The 21,818-nt window shown below is 60.7% G+C and overlaps 1 protein-coding gene across 1 annotated transcript in view; it reads left to right on the top strand.

The window, feature by feature from the left end:
- SDK2 (sidekick cell adhesion molecule 2) overlaps positions 1-21,818 on the top strand; it is a 175,270-nt gene that overhangs the window by 117,653 nt on the left and 35,799 nt on the right. The window contains exons 2-18 of the mRNA XM_014956580.1: positions 3,379-3,546; positions 12,641-12,747; positions 14,550-14,697; positions 15,652-15,785; positions 16,938-17,049; positions 17,178-17,368; positions 17,548-17,631; positions 17,710-17,904; positions 18,103-18,219; positions 18,385-18,552; positions 19,016-19,118; positions 19,343-19,519; positions 19,614-19,750; positions 19,942-20,089; positions 20,160-20,300; positions 20,375-20,556; positions 20,818-20,933. Coding sequence (XP_014812066.1) covers positions 3,379-3,546; positions 12,641-12,747; positions 14,550-14,697; positions 15,652-15,785; positions 16,938-17,049; positions 17,178-17,368; positions 17,548-17,631; positions 17,710-17,904; positions 18,103-18,219; positions 18,385-18,552; positions 19,016-19,118; positions 19,343-19,519; positions 19,614-19,750; positions 19,942-20,089; positions 20,160-20,300; positions 20,375-20,556; positions 20,818-20,933 — 2,428 coding nt within the window. The remainder of the gene's footprint in view (positions 1-3,378; positions 3,547-12,640; positions 12,748-14,549; positions 14,698-15,651; positions 15,786-16,937; positions 17,050-17,177; positions 17,369-17,547; positions 17,632-17,709; positions 17,905-18,102; positions 18,220-18,384; positions 18,553-19,015; positions 19,119-19,342; positions 19,520-19,613; positions 19,751-19,941; positions 20,090-20,159; positions 20,301-20,374; positions 20,557-20,817; positions 20,934-21,818) is intronic.

Raw genomic sequence — 21,818 nt, 5'->3', positions numbered from 1 at the left:
GCATTCCCGGATTCCTCCGGGCTTAAAACTCCCCGGCCCTTCCCATCAAGAGGGATTTGAAGCTGGGGAGAGGAGGGGGGTGTGTGTGGGGGGTGTGTGTGTGTGCTTATTTCCCAGCTCACCCATTACGCCCGGGAATTAGGATCCATTACTACTGGTTTGGTGGGGCCAGGGGCCCCCCCTGCCCGACATCTGCACCCCCTCCCCAGCGCTAATGCACCGGGCTCAGCCCCAGCTCCCGGCGGCCCTTATGTAAATAAAGTGCAGGGGCAAAGATTTTGATCCCATTAGGCAGGATTAGTGCCTTGTGAGGCCCTGGCATTAAAATGTCATCGGTGGTGGAGGGAGAGAGCCGGTGTCATCCCAGTTTCCATCCCTTTTCCCTGTTGCCAACCCTTGGCATCCCCTTTATCCCAATCTGTCGCCGCCAGCAGCTCGGCTCAGCCCGGAGGCAGCATCCCCTGCCCTGCTCAGCCCCAGGGTCACCGGTGTGGGCAGGATGGAGATGGCACGGTTTGGTGGCACCTTTCTGCATGGAGGGGACCGTGCCGGGCTTGGCACGGCGTGGCATGGCATGGCACAGCACCCGGGGAGCTCGGCGCCGTCCCGCGCCGCCGGCAGATGTGCAGATGTTGCCGGGGACGCCTCTCGCTGCCGCCTGTGTTTGGAAAGTGATGAATTTCTGCACCAACTAATTAGTCTCTAATTAGCAAGCGGAGTGTAAACAGTCACAACAGATGGGGGAGAGGCGGAATTAGCAATAATGACCCTTGGTTTTTGGGGGGGGGTCGTGGCTGTCATGCCCCGGGAAACCTCCCGCCAAGGTCTGGGATGGGGGGGAATCGCAGCCCCCGCTCTGTGCCAGCTCAGTGATGGGGCTGGGATGTGGTGGGCACCCTCTGCACCCCAAATTTGGTGCTGCCATGGGTGGGGTGGTGGGAGAGGGGAGCTTCCCCCAGCTTTGGCTTTCCCAGGGGAGTGGAGAAACTGGGGAGGGGGGAAAGGGGGGCACTGGGGAGCTGCTGGGTCCGAGGCGGCGGCCGTGACCTTCGCGGGAGGATAACGATGGCACGATCAATAGTGGAATTAGGAGCTGCCTCTCCTCCTCTGCGCCGTTTTTCACCCCTTAATGCAGAACAGATGGCTCGGGCGCTTCAAAGCGAGATGAGCCTTAGCTGCTTAAAATCAAATTAGGCTGTATGCAAACGGCGCGCCGGCCCGAGGGGAAGGTGCGCCGAGGAGCATCCTGCTGCCTAAACACCTCCCAGACACCCCCCCAAACGCCTCCCTCCCCTGGTGCTGGGTGCTGGGTTCAGCCAGGGGCATGCACTGAATGCGTCAGGTCTCAGTCCCGGTGCTTTTGGCCGGGTCCCAGCAGCAGGACCCTGTGGTTGGGCTCTTTGGTGAGGCTCGTTGTGTGTGTGGCCACCACCGGTGCCTGGGGACCAGCCATGGGTCCTTGCTGCAGCGATGCATTCCAGACCCCCCAGTTCAGTCCGTGGCTCATTTACTGGTTTCATGCAGGAGGTATTTGGCCCCGGAGCTGGTGCCTGGCTGTGCCATGGCCCCCACTGGGGGCTGCCATAATCCCCCAGGTCTCCAGCCTGACGTGGGCGAAGCCCCGGTTGTTGCAGGTCAAGCTCCTGCCACGCCGTGGTGGGGACACGTGTGTGCCCCCTCCCACGCACACACCTCCAGAGGTGCCACATGCCCCTGGATGTCCCCGCCAGCCCAGTGTGTCCCTCACTCCTCGGGCATCCCAAAAGCCACAGCTTGGCCACCTCAGGGCTGCCATGAGCCCTCCAGACCGAGGAACCACGTAGCCATGGACGGGCTGGGCTTGCAGCCAGCTGCCCTGGGTGCCAAACCCCCTGGCTGGGCCACCAAGCTGCCGTGGTGCCCATGGGCACCTCTCTGCCCCATCTGGGACTCACTGGGAAGCTGGGCTGCTGTGGGGTTCGGCCCCACTGCCCCCACACCTGCTTTTGGGGGTGCCCTGATGCCCAGATCCTGGCGCTGGGATAGGGTCTGCCCACAGCCAGTGCCGCTGAAGGTCAGCGAGGAGGATTAAATTAAGGAGCCACCAGCTGCTCCTTCCCTGCCTAATGACCTGCCTGGTGTTTAGCACCACCGTGCCCACCCCGGGGACAGGAGGGTGGAAATCAGATGGGCATTTCCACCTGGGTGCAGCGAGTGGGCACCCCGGGGATGTGCAGGAGCCGGGCACCATGGGCGAGGAGAGAGAGGGGGACCCACAGTGTGGGTCTGGGGGTGTCTGGGTGCCTCTGAGTTCCTGCAAACTCGTGACACCCCCCGTGGTGGTGGGGCAGGGGAGCGGGCTGAGCCCACGGGGGCTGCTTTGGTGCCAGCTCGCGGTGCGGAGAGCCACGGCAGGGATTCAGCTCGCGCACACAAGAAAAGAGAAGCCCTACCCCAAAGTAAAAAACCCAAAGCCGTGATTGAAAGCGCACTTGAAAGCTGCTGGGGAATATGAATGTGCCTTTGAAGTAAAAGGGCTTCCATTTGTTAAGCAGAAAATGGAGCTGTGTGTTTCGATTTATAGTTTTACTTAGCAAATAAAACAGGAGAGGAGTAAGTGTTTATGTCTCGCTCCGCTCCCAGCCCCTCCGCCCCCTTCGCCCCCCGAGTTAAAAGCTCAGTGCTTCTGAAACACTACAAAGGCAGCCAGGAATAAAGCAAAGCAAGCAGCTTAGATAAACCCTAGATGGGCTAAGCTCTTGTCGATAGGCTTGTGAGATGGCTCGGGGGGGGGGGACAACGGTCAGTGGAAGGGTCTGGGGGACATGGACAGGGGGATGGGGAGGTGGCCACCAACATCCTCCTGCTCTTGTGCTGCTGGGCTGTGGTTGTGCCCGGGATGAAGTGGTCCTGCTGCCGTGGGGCTGGCAGGGTGTGGGGCAGGGCATGTCTCTCACCCCCTTTCATAGGATCATAGAATGGTTTGGGTTGGAAGGGACCTTAAAGATCATCTCATTCCACCCCCTGCCCTGGGCAGGGACACCTCCCACCAGCCCAGGTTGCTCCAAGCCCCCTCCAACATGGCCTTGAACCCCTCCAGGGATGGGGCAGCCACAGCTTCTCTGGGCAACCTGGGCCAGGCTCTCACCACCCTCCCAGAAGATTTTCATCCCCAGATCCCATCTCCATCTCCCTTTTTTCAGTGTCAAACCCTTCCCCCTCCTCCTATGGCTCCCCTCCCTGATCAAGACTCCCTCCCCATCTCTCCTGGAGCCCCTTGAGGGACTGGAAGGGGCTCTAAGCTCTCCCTGGAGACCCTTCTCTCCCCGCTCTCCCTTCTCTTCTCCGGGTTGAACCCCCCCAGCTCTCTCAGCCTGTCTCACACCGTTTCCCTCCTCTCTCCACAGACGATGTCTCCCCATATTTTAAGACGGAGCCGGTGCGGAGCCAGGTCCACCTGGAGGGGAACCGCCTGGTGCTGACGTGCATGGCAGAGGGCAGCTGGCCCCTGGAGTTCAAGTGGCTCCACAACAGCCGGGAGCTGACCAAGTTCTCCCTGGAATACCGGTGAGTCCCCACCGAATCCCACTCAGACACACTGGTCCCCGTCGGCGGCACAGTGGGCATCACCGGTGCCCGGTTGAGGGGATGCCATCCCAGGGTGGCCAGGATGCGTGCAGGGAGCTGCCCACCTCTGTTTGGAGAGCAAACGGTGGATTTAAGCAAGTCAACATCAGCCAGGAGGCGTTTGCACAAGGGGGATTAACACCGGGACACAGATCACGGCCGGATCGTGGCTCCCCGAGAACAGCCTGACCCAGGGAAGGAGCAAGAAATCACCCCAGGTTTGGGCATCCAGCCCTGTGCCCGGCTCATCCTGCCACGGAGTGGCCGGTCCCACGTCACTGCCCGCTTGGAGCTCGCCTTTAAATCAAGCCGGGCACCTCTCGCCGTCCCTTCTGCGCGCGTGTGTCATCCTCTCTGTTTTAATCAATAATTCAGCCCGAGACAAGCCGTTCCCCGTTTAAAGGCATTGAATCCAAAGGCTTCGTGTTGCTGTAGCAACGCGGGGCTGCTCCGGGATGCCAGGAACGCAGACAATGTGGCTGGGTGACGTACCCTCCCCGGCACCGTGTGCCATGCTGGGTGTTGTGTCCCCTCCCCGGCACCATGTGCCATGCTGTGTCCCCTTCCTGGCACTATGTGCCATGCTGGGTCCCCTCTTTGGCACCATGTGCCATGCTGTGTCCCCTTCCTGGCACCCTGTGTCATGCTGGGTCCCCTACTTGGCACCATGTGCCATGCTGGGTGCTGTAGCAGCACAATCCTTGGGGCCACCCTTGGGGACAAATGTCCCCCACCAAACCGTGGTGGCTGCAGCTCTGTGATGCCCCCAGTGTCCCAGGCTTGGTGCTGGGTACCCCGTAGGACGGGTCCCTTGTCCCTAAGCCCCAGTGTGGAAGCACAGAGAGACCTGTTGAGCCCCACGGATCCCACCTGGTGGGAGTTGTGTTGGCTGTGGTGGGAATAATATGACACATCAGTCCTTAAATGGGATTGTGGGGACAGTGGGGACAGCAGGACGGGGGGACAGAGTCCATGCAGGGGCTCCACGCAGCGCTGGGCAGGAGAAAGATGTCAGGACCCCATCTTTGGAGTGGGTCCGGGTGTCTGGGGGGCACCTCCAAACCCAGAATGGGGTCTCCTGGGCTCGCTCCGTGCCTCAGTTTACCCTTCTGTAGGAAAGGGGCCAGCGCTGATGTCTCTGCACTGCCTGGGGACACTTGGCAGCCCCACATCCCCATGCCAAGGTGACTCCCTTTCCCCGAAGCCCCCATTCCCCCTCCCACCCCCGGCTCCAGCATCCAGCCAGAAAGGATTAAGGAAGGAAGCGAGAAAAATAAACAAACACGTGGGGGGAAACCCAAACAAACCCAGCCGGGGCTAATGAAGCAAACAGCCTCTATGCAAATCCCTGCCTGGCTTTAACCCGTCCGTCCTCTCCGTGCCGAGGACACAGCCTGGCACAGCCTGGCAGCATCGGCTCCGTCCTGCCCGTCCCGGGATCCCCGCGGGGATTTGAAGGCGTCGAGATGAGGGTTTGGACCTTCTCGCCTGGAATTGAAGGCTGCCGGGGAGGGAGGGAGGGAGGGAAGGAAGGAGGCAAAGGACCAAAATTAGTTATGATGGGCAGAAATTGAATTTTAATAGAGATGTCGGTGGCATGGAGCCAGCCTGCTCAGGCAGTGGGAAGGTAGTAATTAAAAGTTAACGAGTTTAGAAACAGAGTAATCCTTGGAGAGGGGAGGGCTGGTGCTGATGGCCGGGGAGGCTTAGGGATGCTCCTGTCCGTGCCGGGCTCAGGAATGGCTGTGGGTGCATCGGCAGCGTGGGTGAGGGATGTGGGGTGCAGCCAGTCCCCCCCAGCTTGGGGTTGGCATGTGGCCCCTCGGGGGGCAGGAGGGACCTTCCTCAGGGGCTGGCTGTGCCCGTGACAGGATGCCCTGTGCTTTGCAGCAGGGCCATGTGCTGTGAGGAGCTGTGACCGGGGGAGCCAGGGGACTTGGTGGCATCGTGGCCAGGACCGTGTGTCACTGAGTGTTTCGCCCTCAGCATCCTCACTTCTCCCCAAATCCTCTCCTGCAGCAGGGCATCCCACTGGCACTGCCAGCTCCTGGTGCCCTTGTACATTTTATCCCTTTTTTTAAGGAAGGGGGCTGTGGGCTGGGGCTCACGCCCCCCTCAGTCCCGTGCTCCCCACGAGCCACCCCGATTCATCCTCAGCTGATGGTGGGACTCGCTCAGCCTTTGGAGGGAAGGAGCCTCTCTCCCAGTTTGGCAGCGTGTTTCCATGGCGACCGCCCTTTCCTTCCCGCAGCGATGCAGCCGCCAGCTTGCTGCCGGAGAGACTTGTTGGCGTGTGGTGGTGAAGGGCAGGTGGGGAACGGGCTCTCAGCTCCCCTGGCCACGGGCCGGCAGGAGCCCAGGCAGTCCCGCTGCGTCCAGGTGGAGCCGACCCCTTGGGAGCATCTCTGAAACCCTGGGGAGTGGGATCAGGGACCATCTTGGCTCCGTGTGTGTGCAGTCATCCTCCCTCAGGAGCATCCCTGGGGATCGAGTGTGATCGGGGACCATGGAGGGATTGGGGACCAGCCTGACTCTGTGTGTGCGTGGAGCCACCTCCCCTCAGGAGCATCCCTGGGGACCACGGGGGATCAGGGACCAGCCTGGCTCTGTCTGTGTGTGTGTGTGGAGCCATCCTCCCCTCGGGAGCATCCCTGGGGATCACGGAGGATCAGGGACCAGCCTGGCTTTGTGCACATGTGGAGATGTCCTCCCTTGGGAGCATCCCTGGGGACTCTGAAGAATTGGGGACCAGCCTGGCTTTGTTCATCCATGGAGACGTCCTCCCTTGAGAGCATCCCTGGGGACCGTGGGGGATTGGGGACCATCCTGACTGTGTGCATGGAGCTATTCCCCCTTGGGAGCATCCCCAGGGACCACGGGGGACTGGAGACCAGCCTGACTGTGTGGCTGGAGCCATCCCCCCTCAGGAGCACCCTTGGGGTCTGGGGGGGCTGCCTTCACCCCACTCACTGCCTCCATTGCCCGCTGCCGTGTTGGGTGCGTGGAGATGTCTCTCCTGTGGGACCCCAGCTGCCTCCCACGCCTGGGGACCCCACAGCAGAGCCCCATCCCCTCCGTTGCCCGTTGTGACCTTCGTTAAGGTGATGATGGGGTGGGTGGGGGATGCTTGTGGGCACGCTGTGCTCCCGTGCCCTGGCACGCCGGCGCCGCGCTCTCCGGGGCCAACTCTTGTTTTTCCCTGCATAATCTCGCCGGTGCCGGGCTCTCCTGCGAGCTCTCCCGAGCCTGACTTCTCCTCGTACCAGGAATCATAACATGCAAATCAGGCAGCTTGATGTCTTTAATGAAATCCTCGGAAGGAAAAGCGCTTCTCTGGTGGATTGAGGATATTTATTTCTCATACAAGAAATTTAACATGCAGATTAGTTGGGCCTGGTAATTTATCACATGAGATTGTCCTATTAAGGGTTGCATCGAGTCCTGCTGCCTTCGGAAATTACCTTACACATAGATTACCTCTGGACAGACTCCCATCCGTAGAGATGCATCTTCCATCTACTAAATCAGCTTCCTTTCTTCTCCCCACGTCCCTCCGCAGCTGGTGTGGGAGCCCAGCAGCTACTAAAGGATCCCCCGCCTCTTCCCAAGAGCCCAGATCCCCTTTGCCGGGAGCTTGAAGCCCAGGAAAGTGTAATTACATCTCCGACACCCGCTGGCTTCCCCCCTCCCTCAGCAAATCCGGGCTGGCACAACAGAGTCTCTGGGTTTCTCGTGCCCAGCGCCGCCCCACGGCCCCTCGCCAACACCCCCGAGCCCCAGAGATGTTTTTCCAGCACGTGGTGCCTTCTACCCATCTGCTTCCACCTGTGGGGAGGTGGGCAGGACCCGTCCTTCGTGGCCTCACTGAGGAGGGGGAGATCTGGGACTGTTTTAACCCCCCCTCGCTGGTTTGGGATGCTTTTGGGGATGCAGGAGCCACGGCGTGCTCCCCACATGGGACCCCACCAAGCCTTTGTGGCCTTTTGAGGACCCCAGGTGTTTGATACCTGTACTTTGGTCCCAGATTATGTAAAACATGGGGCCAGGACCCTCTCAAAAACACAGGTTTGGGGCAAACGGGGCACACACCCCCCGCCAAGTTCCCTGCTGGGACCCCAACCCGTGTTGGGAGCTCGTTGTCCCTCCTCTGGCTGGACCAGCCCAGGTGTGAGGCACAGCCCTCTCCCCTGGGGAGCTAATTGCCCTTCAATAAGATAATTAACAGGAGCTAATGAGCATCAGAGGGGTTGTGGCCAGGCTGGGTGGGAGCCCAGCAGTGAGCTCCTGGTGCTAGCTCTGTGTTTGGCATTGCCCACGTGGTAAAGCCCCCTGGGGGGGCAGCACCCAGCTGGTAATGGGGAGCACGAGGTGGACTTTGCTGGTGGTGCTGGGGCATCTCCTGCCTTTCTCTGTGCCCTGTTTGGCCTTGAGGGGGACATGGGGGCGGTTCTTGGTGATGCTTGGCCATTTCCAGGTGGAGTCACCATCCCTGGAGGTATTCAAGAAACGTGTAGATGTGGCACTTCAGGGCATGCTCTAGTGCCCAAGATTGTTGGGGTTTGTGTGTGTGTGTGTGTGTTTGAACTTGATGATCTCAAAGGTCCCTTCCAACCATGAAGATTCTGTGATTCCTGCCTTTCTCTGTGCCCTGTTTGGCTTTGAGGGGGGACATAGTGGGATTCTTGGTGATGCTCGGGCATCTCCTGCCTTTCTCTGTGCCCTGTTTGGCTTTGAGGGGGGGCATGGTGGGATTTTTGGTGATGCTCGGGCATCTCTTGCCTTTCTCTGTGCCCTGTTTGGCTTTGAGGGGGCCATGGTGGGGGAGGTTGGTATGAGGAAGCAGCAGCGCTGCCTTTCTCTGTGCCCTGTTTGGCTTTGAGGGGGACAAGGTGGGGGAGGTTGGTATGGGGAAGCAGCAGCAATTGCTGGGCACAGGGCAGTGGTGCCCAGGAGCTGTGTGAGCATCAGGGCTGGCAGGAGATGCAGGGGGGGGACGTGATGGAGGGGAGCTCCTTGCTGGGACCTTACGTGGGCTCAGGCAGCCCCAGGAAGGAGCCTCAGACCCGAAGATGCCACCTGAGCTGGGTGGTGGCCACACTCCTGGCAAGGGACACACCGGAGCCCTCCGGATGCCACAACCCGGATTGAGGCTCGGGCGTTTGTTCCCCTCCCTGCTTGGCAGGAAGGCAGCAGATTAATACGTGGGCATTAATTATTAAATGGCTCGTTGTTCTGGCAGGGCCAATTGAGGCGGCGATTTACGGGGCTGAAATCCTCCTGCCCCAAAGGAAAACACTTCTGGCGAGCGGAGAGGCGACAGCTCCGGCCGCCTGTGTCCAAACAGAGCCCTTTCCAATCAGGAGCTAATTGAGATCCAATAATACAGTTAACAGGGGCTGATGAAATCCCAGGGGGGGTCATTTAAGAAGATATTGAGCGGCAGCCCAGCGCGGCGGCCGGGGGTGCTGGGCCGCCTGGCTCAGATGCTGGGAGTCGTTAAACCTTTGCTAAGTGTGTTTTAATGCTCACTTGACATTTCATTATCGCACAGTAACTATTCAAATACATGTCCCCTCTAGAATTAATTAGTCGTTATACAGGATATTAATCAAAGGGGGACGGTGCCAGTGTGCTTATATCCAAAATCCGATCCAGCTGTTGCCGTTACTGGGCGGCATTGGAAAGGGGCCGCACAGATTTCTGCGCTCTTCTGGCTTTCAGTTTGATGGATCAAATCCTTTGGCTGATGCTTTTCCCGGCCCCTCTCCACCCCCTCAATCTAATAATAATTCGGCAGCATCAGCCCCACGCTTCTCAGCAACCCTACGATAACGGAGCCGGGAGCACCAGCCAAGGCTGGGGCACGGCGTTGGTGGAGCGAGGGGGCTCCACGATGCCACGAGAGACCCTACAATAACGCAATTCCGAGCGTGTTGGTGCTGCTGGTGCCTGGCCAGGGTTGCACGGTGAGGGTTTGGGGGGTGGTTATGGCTGATCCGTGCTCTGCCCTGACTCATGGCACTGATGGATGGACGGATGGATGGATGGATGGGTCATCGTCCCCGACGTGCAGCCCATCCATCTGTCAGATCAACCCGGTGCCAAAGCCATCCGCAGACCTGCTGCCTCTGCAAACCCTCTGGTCACCCCCCCTGGCACAGGGATTCTGGCTCCGGAGCCCCTCTTGACCCCGGGGCCAAGTGGGGTCACAGCTGGTTCCTGGCTGAGCCGGGAGATTGCCCCTCATCTCCATCAGTGCCCGTTTTTTGAAGCGTGGGTCAGTCCTGGCTTCGGAAGTGCTTTTCCCCACAGAGGGTGCCCTGTCAACCTCCCGTCTTTTAAAAACAAACCAAAATAGCCCCTGAAACGGCGGCGTCAGCAGCAAGGGCTACACTGTGGGGCACAGCCAGGCCCCCCCTCCTGGCTCTGTCGGTGCCAAACGTGTCTCCGGGCTGGTAGATGGGCAAAGCGACCCGGTTGGGGCAGGATCAGAGGATGCTTGGATGGCACCTTGGATCCAGGAGCTCCTGGCCACGGAGGAGCTGCTGTGGCTCCTGGCAGCTCCCTTTGCTCAAACTTGGGGTGGGGGGAGAGGGGGGCTGGGGCTGCACCCCTCCTCCTCCTGCCTGCAGCACGTTACCGTGATGGGGGGAAGGAAATCAAATTGGAGCTGATTTTGGATAAAAGCCTGGGTGGAAGCCGAGCGGCGGAGAACAAAGTCTCTGCTGGTATTTGGTTAATGACTGCGGGCCAGGCTGCGCCCGGTAATTGATTTCCTTTCTCTGGGGCTATTTTCAGCCGTTTAGGTGCGTGCATAAAGCTCAGCTCTGGAATAACTCTCCAGCTCTGGGGGCTCAGGGACCAGGCCCCGCTAACTGGGGCTGTGGGGGTGTCCCCATCACGGGGGGGTGAAGCTCCTGGTGCCCACGGAGGTGTCCCATGTCCCGGCTCCCAGCACCGCAGGGGGGGAGCTGCTGTGGCTCCTGGCAGCTCCCTTTGCTCAAACTTGGGGTGGGGGGAGAGGGGGGCTGGGGCTGCACCCCTCCTCCTCCTGCCTGCAGCACGTTACCGTGATGGGGGGAAGGAAATCAAATTGGAGCTGATTTTGGATAAAAGCCTGGGTGGAAGCCGAGCGGCGGAGAACAAAGTCTCTGCTGGTATTTGGTTAATGACTGCGGGCCAGGCTGCGCCCGGTAATTGATTTCCTTTCTCTGGGGCTATTTTCAGCCGTTTAGGTGCGTGCAAAAGCTCAGCTCTGGAATAACTCCCCAGCTCTGGGGGTTCAGGGACCAGGCCCCGTTAATTAGGGCTGTGGGGGTGTCCCCATCATGGGGGGGTGAAGCTCCTGGTGCCCACGGAGGTGTCCCATGTCCCGGCTCCCAGCACCGCAGGGGGGGTGAGCGTCGGTGGGTGCTTTGTGTGTGTGAGCCCCAAAGTTTGGGCTGGTTTGGGTCCCATGGGGTGGCTCGTGGGGGGTTTGCACCATCCCAGGATGAGGGTTTGGAGGGGACGTGGCAGGGGGTGACAGGGGGGTCTGTGTGGGGACCACACGTGTCCCTCTGCTGCTGGGCGAGCAAGTGAGCATCAGTCTGTCTGTCTGTCCGTCCGTCCCCACACACACGTGTGTTTAGGAGTCACCGCGTGTGCGTGTGATTTATTAACGAGGACACCCCAAGGAGAGCGGGCCCATTATTCCCGGGTGTCCGCATCACTTCCTGACAGCTCCCTGGAATTGAAATATCTTATTTAAAGCCTCTGGGGATCGTTTTTTTTAAATATCAGCTGTGACACTCAAGGACTCGTTCCCAAAGGGAACGTCCTTCCCTCCTCCCACGGGGACGGGTGACCCCCTGGCACGCCACGTGGGTGGGTGGGTGTCAGCAAGGTTGGATGCCAGCCCTGCTGTGCCCATCCCGGCTCGGTGGTGCCACCGGGTGAGGTGGGAGCCCCCCGTGTCCCCGTCACCATCTCCCACAGCAGGGGGGTGGGTGTGGGGACCCGCTGCGCTTCCCGGCAGAGGGAAACGTGCTCCTCGTGTCTTATGAAAGTTTAATTTACGCTCCATTATCAAAAGAACAAACAAAGCTCTGCCCAAACAGCCGGCGGCAGGTTTTAATGCAAGATTAGATTTTGGGCAAGGAGGGCTGAGCTTGGTTATTTATTCCCTTCCTGCTCTCTCCCGGAGCGCTTCCCGTGGGGGAAGGTGATGCTGTGGTGCCTGCTCAGCCCCCACCCCCCCTGGGATCACCCACCTGTGAGGCTGGTGCTGGGGGGGGCATCCAGCCCATTTTGGGGGGTGATGGAGCAGGAGTCCCTGCATCCCTCCTGGGGCTGGGGGAGGTCTGGTGGCAGCAGGGTCCAGCCTGGGGACCTGGGAGGTGCTCAGGGTTGGGGGGGTGAGTCCAGACATGGTTATTTCCTTTATCTGCTTATCAGCTGCTGGCGCTGGGGGCTGATAAGAGCAGTGGCCCTGGTGGGGGAGGAGAAGGTGGCCCAGTCCTGGCTAATGGTAGCCACGCTGGCTTGGCCACGTGTGGGGCTGAGGTGGAATGACCCTGGCAGACCTCAGTGTGCCTCTGGTTGGGGGTCAGGACAGTGGGTGCCAGGTCCCTGGCAGCCACCTTGGCCTTTGACAGCTCGAAGCCACTTGCCCGGTGCCTGTGGCTCCTCGTGGCCATGAGTCACCATCCACCCCTGCCATCCTTTGCCCGGTGACTCATGCCATGTGTGTGATGTGGTGAAAGCACCTCCTGGGTGCGTGGCCACCAGTCCCCCTGCAGCAGCGAGGGCCACTGTGTCATCCCTGCAGCGTGCACGTGTGTGCACATACATGCTTGCACACGCATGTACATACATACACACCCCCCCCCAGCAGCTGCTCCTCGGGGTCGGTGCCCAGCAGTAAATGGGGAGCTTGTGTAGGACCTGCAGCCTCTCCTGGGGGCTGTGATGGTCACTTGGATGTCCCCCCCTGCAGCTGGGGTGGGTGGTGGTGAGTCCTGGCGTGTGCTGAGGTGGCCCCTCTCTCCTGCAGGTACATGATCACGTCGCTGGACCGCACACACGCCGGCTTCTACCGCTGCATCGTCCGCAACAGGATGGGAGCCCTGCTGCAGCGCCAGACAGAGGTGCAGGTGGCCTGTAAGTGACAGCCACGCTCGGGGAATGGCTGGGGACACCCAGCCCCATGGGGACACCCAGCCCCACGGCGCTATGGGGTGGCTGGGGTGCTCGGTGCAGCCCGTGGCCAGGACACGCGAGTCTGGAGCATCCCTGGGGTGATGCTGGCAGGGCTGCAGCGCCAGACAGAGGTGCAGGTGGCCTGTAAGTGACAGCCACGATCAGGGAATGGCTGGGGACACCCAGCCCCATGGGGACACCCAGCCCCACGGCGCTATGGGGTGGCTGGGGTGCTCGGTGCAGCCCGTGGCCAGCACACGCGAGTCTGGAGCATCCCTGGGGTGATGCTGGCAGGGACGGGGCTGTTGCTGCCTCTGCTGCTCCCACTGACCAGTCAGGCCGTGGTGTTTGAGGGTGCAGGGGGGGCACCCCATGGGTAGGACAGAGTGTGGGGTGCAGGAGGAGAGCACCAGGGCTGGGAAACCCACAGCACCAGGCTGGAGGCTCTGCACGGATCCTGCAAGCCATCAGATCTGGACAGGATGGGCCAGACCTTGGTGGGAGGTGGGGGTCAGAGGCACCACGGGGGGGTTAAGCAGGACAGGAGGGTGCTGAGGCCCGGGAGGGTGGCTCTGTGTCCCCCATCTCTGTCACCCCTCGGCTCCAAAATACCCCCCAATCCCATCCCCTTAAACCCCTTCCTGAGGAGCGATGACAAATCAAGAAGCTAATGAGAAATTAATAAGGCAGCTGTGCTAACAACTAATGATAATGGCAAAGTCGTTAAAAAAAGATTCTTTACATGTTTTTAATTACAGCAATTAAGGGAAGTCAATAAAAATTCCCCCCCCCCTTCCCTCTTTCTCCCTGCCCCCTGCTTCGCTCTGCTTTCCCCAGCCGCTGTCGTGCTGGGCAGGATGGAGCCAGCGGGATGCGGAGCTGAGGTCGTGCTGGGATTCTCCTGGGGCTGAGCCATGGGATGGGGCAGGGAGAGATGCTGGGGAGCCCCGGGACTGACCCCCCCCTTGCTGCAGCTGCGCCCCGTCCTTGGTAGGGGACACAGGAACCGGGATGGATCCTGGTGTAGATCCCACCACCATCCCATGAGGCCTCACCTTGAGTACTGTGTCCAGTTTTGGGCCCCCTACCATAAAAAAGACATTGAGGTGCTGGAGCGGGTCCAGAGAAGGGCGACAAAGCTGGTGAGGGATCTGGAGAATAAGTCTTATGAGGAGAGGCTGAGGGAGCTGGGGTTGTTCAGCCTGGAGAAGAGGAGGCTGAGGGGAGACCTTATTGCTCTCTACAACTCCCTGAAAGGAGGGGGTAGAGAGATGGGGGTCGGTCTCTTCTCTCAAGTCACAGGCGACAGGACGAGAGGAAATGGCCTCAAGTTGCGCCAGGGGAGGTTCAGGCTGGATATTAGGAACAATTTTTTCACTGAAAGGGTTCTCAGCCGTTGGAATGGGCTGCCCAGGGAGGTGGTTGAGGCCCCATCCCTGGAGGTGTTCAAAAGCCGGGTTGATGTAGTGCTGGGAGGTCTGGTTTAGTGATGATGCTCCTTGTTTGTTGTGTGGGTGTCTATTTTTGTCAAAGTTAGGTTGACGGTTGGACAAGATGATCTTTAAGGTCCCTTCCAACCTAGAAGATTCTGTGATTCTGTGTTGCTGAGGAGGGGGGCAGAGAGCAGCCCCCGGGGCGTCCCCTCCGTGTCCCCTGGGGGAGCCCATCCCCGTAGCCTCCATCCTGCTCCCCAGCCGGCCCCTGCTGGGTCCCCAGGCTTGTTGGCGGGCCCTGACGTGGTCCCCCCTGCACTTTTTTTGCAGACATGGGGAGCTTCGAGGACAGCGAGACGCAGCAGAGCGTGTCCCACGGGGAGGCGGCCGTCATCCGCGCGCCCCGCATCGCCAGCTTCCCCCAGCCACAGGTCACCTGGTTTCGCGACGGACGGAAGATCTCCCCCAGCAGCCGCATGTGAGTCCCCGTCCCCCCCACCCCGACATCCCTCCGACACTCCCCCAGCATCCTGGGGGGGGCTGCATTTCCCTCGGCTGCCCTTCCCTTGCAATAATGATGTTTAACAGCCGTTCGAGCACACGCTGCTAAAACCCAGCAACGGGCTCGCCGGCTGATGGCTCTGTTTGTCACTGGGGAAATGAATTGGTTTTTTTAAAAAAAATGAAAATAAGGGGGAGGAAGGCAGGTAAAAGGGGCTCAGCGTGGGCTAGGGGGGCGGGCACGGTGCACACGCGTGTGCCAGGCGTCCCCGTGGGGCTGCGGCAGACCCCGGTGCCGCCGGAGCCGCGAGCCCGGCGCTGGCAGCCGCAGCGTGCGGGGAATTGAATTTGTAACCCACATTATGCAGGAATTGAACTGGTCTCTCTTTTCTATTTGCAAAGCAGGATTGAGGAGATAAAACTCCTTTATCTCATATTTAATGGTAAAAAATATATTCCCCAAACCGTTTTATGTTTCCTGCAGATTAGATCGTTCCATAAAAAAAAAAAAAAAAAAAATAAAAAAAAATTCCTATTAATCTGCACTGTCTGATGTGCTCTGCTTGGCGTGGGGGGGTGTGGGGCTTGGTCTCGGCCCCCCATCCAGGGGCTGGGCTGACACAGGATGTGCTGTTGGAAAGTAATTAAAATGGACAGGTAGCAAACTCTCTGACCTTTGTCTAAAAAAAAAAAAAAAAACTAAAAAAAAAAAAAAAAGTCCTATTAATCTGCACCGTCTGATGTACTCTGTTTGGCGTGGGGGGGTGTGGGGCTTGGTCCTGGCCCCCCATCCAGGGGCTGGTGCCTGGGGCGGGCGGGAGGAAGGCTGGGGGGTTGTGTCCATCCCATGTGGTTGCTGGGTGGGGGTCCAAGGGTCCCAGCTCCCCACTTCAGTGTCCCTGTTGGGTTCCCATCCCCGTTGTCCCCACAGAGCCATCACGCTGGAGAACACCCTCGTCATCCTCTCCACGGTGGCCCCGGACGCGGGACGTTACTACGTGCAGGCGGTGAATGACAAGAACGGGGACAACAAGACGAGCCAGCCCATCACCCTGACCGTGGCCAGTGAGTGTCTGTCTGTGTGTGTGTGGGGGGGGGACACATCACCTCCCCCAGCCCCTTGTCCCCGCTCCGCCTGGCTCACCCCCAAGTTTAATTTGCAGTAAATCTCTTCGGAGGCTCCGGCTTCTGCTGACTTAACAATTCAGCCACCTCTAAATTTATTTAGGCGCTCAGGGCTGTGCTGCAGGCACTAATTGCATCCTGGGCAGAGCTGTCCCTATCGTCCCCACCGTCCCCACCACTGGGGCTGGATCCGGCCGTGCCCCCAGCACTGGGCTGGGGATGGTGCCGTGTAGCCCCAAGGGGAGCAGATTTTCTGGGGGACACCCCTCCCTGCTCGTCCCCATGTCCCCCCTCTCAGCCCCTCCCTGGGGGACACCCCTGTGGCCACATCCCTTCACCCCCCTTGGACCCTGCAGGACCTGGGTGAGGGGTTCGGGTGGTGACAGCCCATCCCAGGGAAGATGCCCCCCCAAAGTGGCATCGGTCCTGATGCTACTCTCATCCCACCTCCCCTCCTGCTGCTCCGCGGGGGGGTTCATCCCTTTCCCGTGGAGGGCTCTGCCTCTCCCCCTTCCCCTCCTGCCCCATTAATCTGTTTTTCTGTCCCTCGCCGTCCCCGTGCGCAATAAACATCCCGGAGCCCGTGTTTATGGATTCAGCTCTATCAGCAGCTTTCAAACCCATCGCCTTTTTACAGCCCCTACACGAGGGTTTTTTATTGTTGCAATCATTTTGCTTTATATACTCCCCTTCTCCCTCCTCCCTCCCTGCCACGCCGGCTGGTGGCCGGGCTGGCACCGGGGGGTGCCACAGGCTCCTGCGGGAGGAGAGGGCACAGGGAGAGCTGTGAAGCCACCCTGATGCCAAGGTGATGGGCTGGACCTGGCCACCCTTCCCGCAGGAGAGCAGAGCCTGTGGCCCTTTGGTCCCTGCCATCTTTGTCTTCTCCATACCAGGCAGAGTGGCCACAGTGCTTTGGGTGCCCCACCAGCCTCACTGGGGGCACCTGGGGGGTGAGCAGGGGGTGACGGGTGCTGATGGCTGTCCCCCACGGGGCTTTGGGTGCCCCACCAGCCTCACTGGGGGCACCCAGGGGGTGAGCAGGGGGGTGACGGGTGCTGATGGCTGTCCTTCTGGCCTCTTTCTCCCCAGATGTGGGTGGCCCAGCTGATCCCATTGCACCCACCATCATTGTCCCACCCAGGAACACCAGCGTGGTGGCTGGGACCTCGGAGGTGACCATGGAGTGTGTGGCCAATGCCAGGCAAGTAGGGATGGGGCATCTCCCCCTTGGCATCCCCCGGGGCTGGGTGCCCCCAGGTCCCTTCCCGACGGAGGGAGGTGGGTGGGGGGGATCGATGGTGATTCTTGACGTGCTCCTGGCCCCCCCAGGCCGCTGATCAAGCTGCACATCATCTGGAAGAAGGACGGGGTGCCCCTTTCTAGTGGCATCAGCGACTACAGCCGCCGGCTCACCATCCTCAACCCCGCGCTGAGTGACAGCGGCTACTACGAGTGCGAGGCCGTGCTGCGCAGCAGCAGCGTGCCCGCCGTGGCCGAGGGCGCCTACCTCTCCGTCCTGGGTGAGAACCTGCCTGGTGGGCAGCTGAAACCATCCCTGCAACGAGTTGGGGCAGTCTCAGCCCTTGGGGCTGTGACAGGCGGGAGTCACTTGATGGGGGGGGTGTTTGGTGGTGGTGGTGGGTCCAGGACCTCAGGTCTACCACGACCCCCCTGCCCATGGCTGGGCTTCCCTTTGCAGAGCCACCACAGTTTGTCAAGGAGCCGGAGAGACACATCACGGCCGAGATGGAGAAGGTGGTGGCCATCCCCTGCCAAGCCAAAGGTGAAGCTGTTCTCCAGCTTGCCCTCCAGGTGTGCCACCACGGCTTCCCCCTTCCTGACGTGCCCCCGGTTCTTGCAGGCGTTCCCCCTCCCGAGATGGCCTGGTACAAGGACGCTGCCCTCATCCACCTGGAGAAGCTCTCCCGTTTCCAGCTCCTGGCAGACGGCAGCCTGCAGATCAGCGGGCTGCTCCCCGACGACACCGGCATGTTCCAGTGCTTCGCCCGCAACGCAGCCGGCGAGGTGCAGACCACCACGTACCTGGCTGTGACCAGTAGGTGCCAGCCCCCCCCTCCTCTGGACCCCCCTGGGTGTAATGTGCCTGAGACCCCCCCTGCTAGGCTCCATGGGGAGCTTGGGGACCCCTCTTTGTGGGGATGGGAACCCCCCGCCGTGCCCTGGGAGCATTTTAGCTCCAGGCTGGGCAGCGGGATGGGCTTCAGGGGTGGCTGTGTGTCTGTCCTCCTCGCAGGCATCGCCCCCAACATCACCAGGGGTCCCCAGGACAGCACGGTGATCGATGGCATGTCCGTCATCCTCAACTGTGAGACCTCAGGGGCTCCGCGCCCGGCCATCACCTGGCAGAAAGGTAAAGGGACTGGGGACACTGGGGTGCGGGCAAGGCTGCCCCCCTCCTCCCCACATCCCAACATGCCCGCGTGGGCATCCTCTTGGTGGCCACCAGGGCTCTGTGGCCACCAGGCTTGGTTGGGGGGGCTGTGGGAGCTGATGGGGCTCACTCTGTGCCCCCCAGGGGAGCGGGTCCTGGCCAGTGGCTCGGTGCAGCTCCCCCGTTTCACCCTGCTGGAGTCGGGGAGCCTCCTCCTCAGCCCCGCACACCTCGCCGACGCCGGCACCTACACCTGCCTGGCCACCAACTCCCGTGGCGTGGATGAGGCGTCTGCCGACCTGGTGGTCTGGGGTAAGGCACCCAGCTCGGTGACAGCCAGGGTGGACCTTTAAGCTGGAGGGGAACAGATTTAGATTGGAGATTAGGAGAGGGTTCTTCACCGTGAGGGTGGTGGAGCACTGGAACAGGTTGCCCAGGGAGGTGGTTGAGGTCCCTTCCCTGGAGATATTCAAGGGGAGGCTCGATGAGGCCCTGGGCAACCTGGTCTGGTTGGGGGTGTCCCTGCTGGCTGTGGGGAGGTTGGACTAGATGGCCTTTGGAGGTCCCTTCCAGCCTGGACAACTCTATGACTCTATGACCCTGCCCAGCTCCATGGGCAGCAAACGCTGCCTCCCACCAGGCGTGGTGTGGGATGGAGCTCTCTGGGGATGCCAAGGGTGGGCTCTGGCATGTGGCTGGTGGTTCGGATGGGCTGTCCCCTGCCGATGCCACCCCTCCGGGGGCAGTGCCAGTGCCTCACCTTGTCCCCTCGCAGCAAGGACACGCATCACCGACCCACCACAGGACCAGAGCGTCATCAAGGGGACCAAGGCCGTCATGAGCTGCGGGGTCACCCACGACCCCAGTGTGGACGTCAGGTATGTGTGATGGGGATGGGAGGGTTTGGGGGGTCCAGGCACCCCCCCAGCCTGGGGGAGGGAGCAGGTAGATGGTGGGTGCCACCATCCCCAGCCCTGTGCTGGTGGTCCTGCAGTGCCACCTGGTGCCCTGTGCATGGGGAGCCTGGCACGCCGGTGGGACCCCTGGTCCCCTCTCCTTGTGGGGGGCTGCAGCACCTCTGGTATCCCCCTCACTGGCACAGGTACGTCTGGGAGAAGGATGGGGCACCGCTGAGCCCCGAGAGCGGCCCCCGGGTGCGCCTGGACGAGATGGGGACCCTCCACATCTCCCAGACCTGGTCGGGTGACATCGGCACCTACACCTGCAAGGTGGTCTCGGCCGGGGGCAACGACTCGCGCAGCGCCCACCTCCGCGTCCGGTGAGACCCCTCTCATCCCCACCAGCACCCCACACCCCAGGCTGTCCCCCCCCATCTCTAACCACCCCTTCCCTACCCCACCCTCCCCGTCCAGGCAGCTCCCCCACGCCCCCGAGAGCCCCGTGGCTTCCCTCAGCCCCCTGGAGAAACGGGCCATCAACCTCACCTGGGCCAAGCCCTTCGATGGCAACAGCCCCCTGCTCCGCTACGTCGTGGAGGTCTCCGAGAACAGTAAGGGGCTGCTCCCACCCCCCCAGCACCGCTGGCTCCGGGTGAACTCTGGGCTCCAGCATCACCCCAGGGCAGTGGGCAAGGGATGCTGTGGGGATGGTGGGACTCGTTAGCTGGGCAGGGGACCCTGGTGTCCTTCAGGTCAGGGTCCTCCACCCTGCTGCCCCCCCCTGCTTCTCCCCCCCACCCAGATGCGCCCTGGACCGTGCTGCTGGCCAGCGTGGACCCCGAGTTGACGTCTGTGGTGGTGCGGGGCTTGGTCCCCGCTCGCTCCTACCAGTTCCGCCTCTGCGCCGTGAACGACGTGGGCAGGGGACAGTTCAGCAAGGACACGGAGAGGTGAGTGATGGCCAGGGGTCCCGGAGGGGCTGGTGGGCCTGGGTGCTCACCCAGTCTCGTCCCCTCACAGGGTGTCCCTGCCCGAGGAGCCCCCCTCCGCTCCCCCCCAGAATGTCATCGCCAGCGGCCGCACCAACCAGTCCATCATGATCCAGTGGCAGCCACCCCCCGAGAGCCACCAGAATGGTGTCCTCAAGGGCTACATCATCCGGTAGGTGCCGGTGGGGGAGCGTGGGTGTCCCATCCCCAGTGTCCCAGGAAGCTCTGATGTCCCCTGGTCCCCAGGTACTGCCTGGCTGGGCTACCCGTGGGCTACCAGTTCAAGAACATCACCAACGCCGACGTCAACAACCTGCTCCTGGAGGACCTCATCATCTGGACCAACTACGAGATTGAGGTGGCGGCGTACAACAGTGCCGGCCTGGGGGTGTACAGCATGAAGGTGACCGAGTGGACGCTGCAGGGAGGTAGGCAGGGACAGGCAGGAACGGGCAGGGGCTTGGCTTCTACCCCAGCAGTGACAGGGGGACTGGTTTGGGGGTCCCATGGGGAGTAGGACCTACTGGGGAGGATGAGCAGGGGCTGCAGAGCTGGGTAGGGCTGGCCCAGAGAGGGGCATCTTGAGGCATCACCTTGGGTGTCCAGAGTCCTGGGGGGCTGGCACCTGGATGGTGGAAGGGGACCTTGTGGACCTGGAGCTGCTGTGAGCCGTCCCTTTGTCCCCGCAGTCCCCACGGTGCCCCCGGGGAACGTGCAGACTGAGGCCACCAACTCCACCACCATCCGCTTCACTTGGAACCCCCCCAGCCCCCAGTTCATCAACGGCATCAACCAGGGCTACAAGGTGAGGGGGGATTCCTGCAGGTGTCCCCAAAAACGGGGCACCCCGGGATGGAGGGGGACACGCTCCTCAGGCGACCGTCACAAACTGGCTCGACTCCTCCTCGCCGAAACCCCAGCTTTTAATTGGTTCCGGCCTGTTAAAATAATATTTACTGAGATTTAACACTTGCATGGGCTCGGAGTCTCCCATGCTCTGTAATTAATTCCAAATTGCAATTAATTCAAATTTACATTAATTACATTGAATTGAAACATTAAACTTGTTTCTTAATCCACTCAAAAGAAGTTCAGGAATTTAATTGCCGCTGAATGAGATAACCGGAGCAAGTAGGATATTTAACGTTCTTATTAAATGCCACTTAGTATTTTTGATTAGTATTTTTAGGGCCTAATTAGTATTTAATTAAGTTGTGCTACGGGCTATCTTGCACAATACCAATTAAATGCCCAAACATCCCTCCTAAATGGAGGCGAGCGGGTGATTACGCGCCGTTATCAATGGGAGTTAATCACAGAGCGCGTGCTCCGTGTCGGCTCGTGCGGGTAAACACGCCATGATGGAGGCATCAAGTGTTCCCTGCACCCTTAATTGATATTTAATCAATGCTGAAATAAATAACGAGGAGGCTGGAGGTGCCCGGAGGATGGTGTTTGTGGGGTACAGATGTGCACGGTGGGGACATGGGTACCATTGGGGGGGTCCTTCTCCCCGCAGCTCATCGCCTGGGAGCCGGAGCACGAGGAGGAGGCCACGGTGGTGACGGTGCGGCCCAACTTCCAGGACAGCGTCCACGTGGGCTACGTGGCGGGGCTGCGGAAATTCGCCGAGTACTTCACCTCGGTGCTGTGCTTCACCACCCCGGGGGACGGCCCGCGCAGCCCCCCC

This window comes from Calidris pugnax, unplaced genomic scaffold (assembly GCF_001431845.1).
Source record: "Calidris pugnax isolate Ruff unplaced genomic scaffold, ASM143184v1 scaffold312, whole genome shotgun sequence".
Classification (NCBI taxonomy): Eukaryota; Metazoa; Chordata; class Aves; order Charadriiformes; family Scolopacidae; genus Calidris; species Calidris pugnax.
The sequence above is the reverse complement of the archived record's forward strand: the minus strand, read 5'-3'. Positions and strand labels throughout refer to the sequence as shown.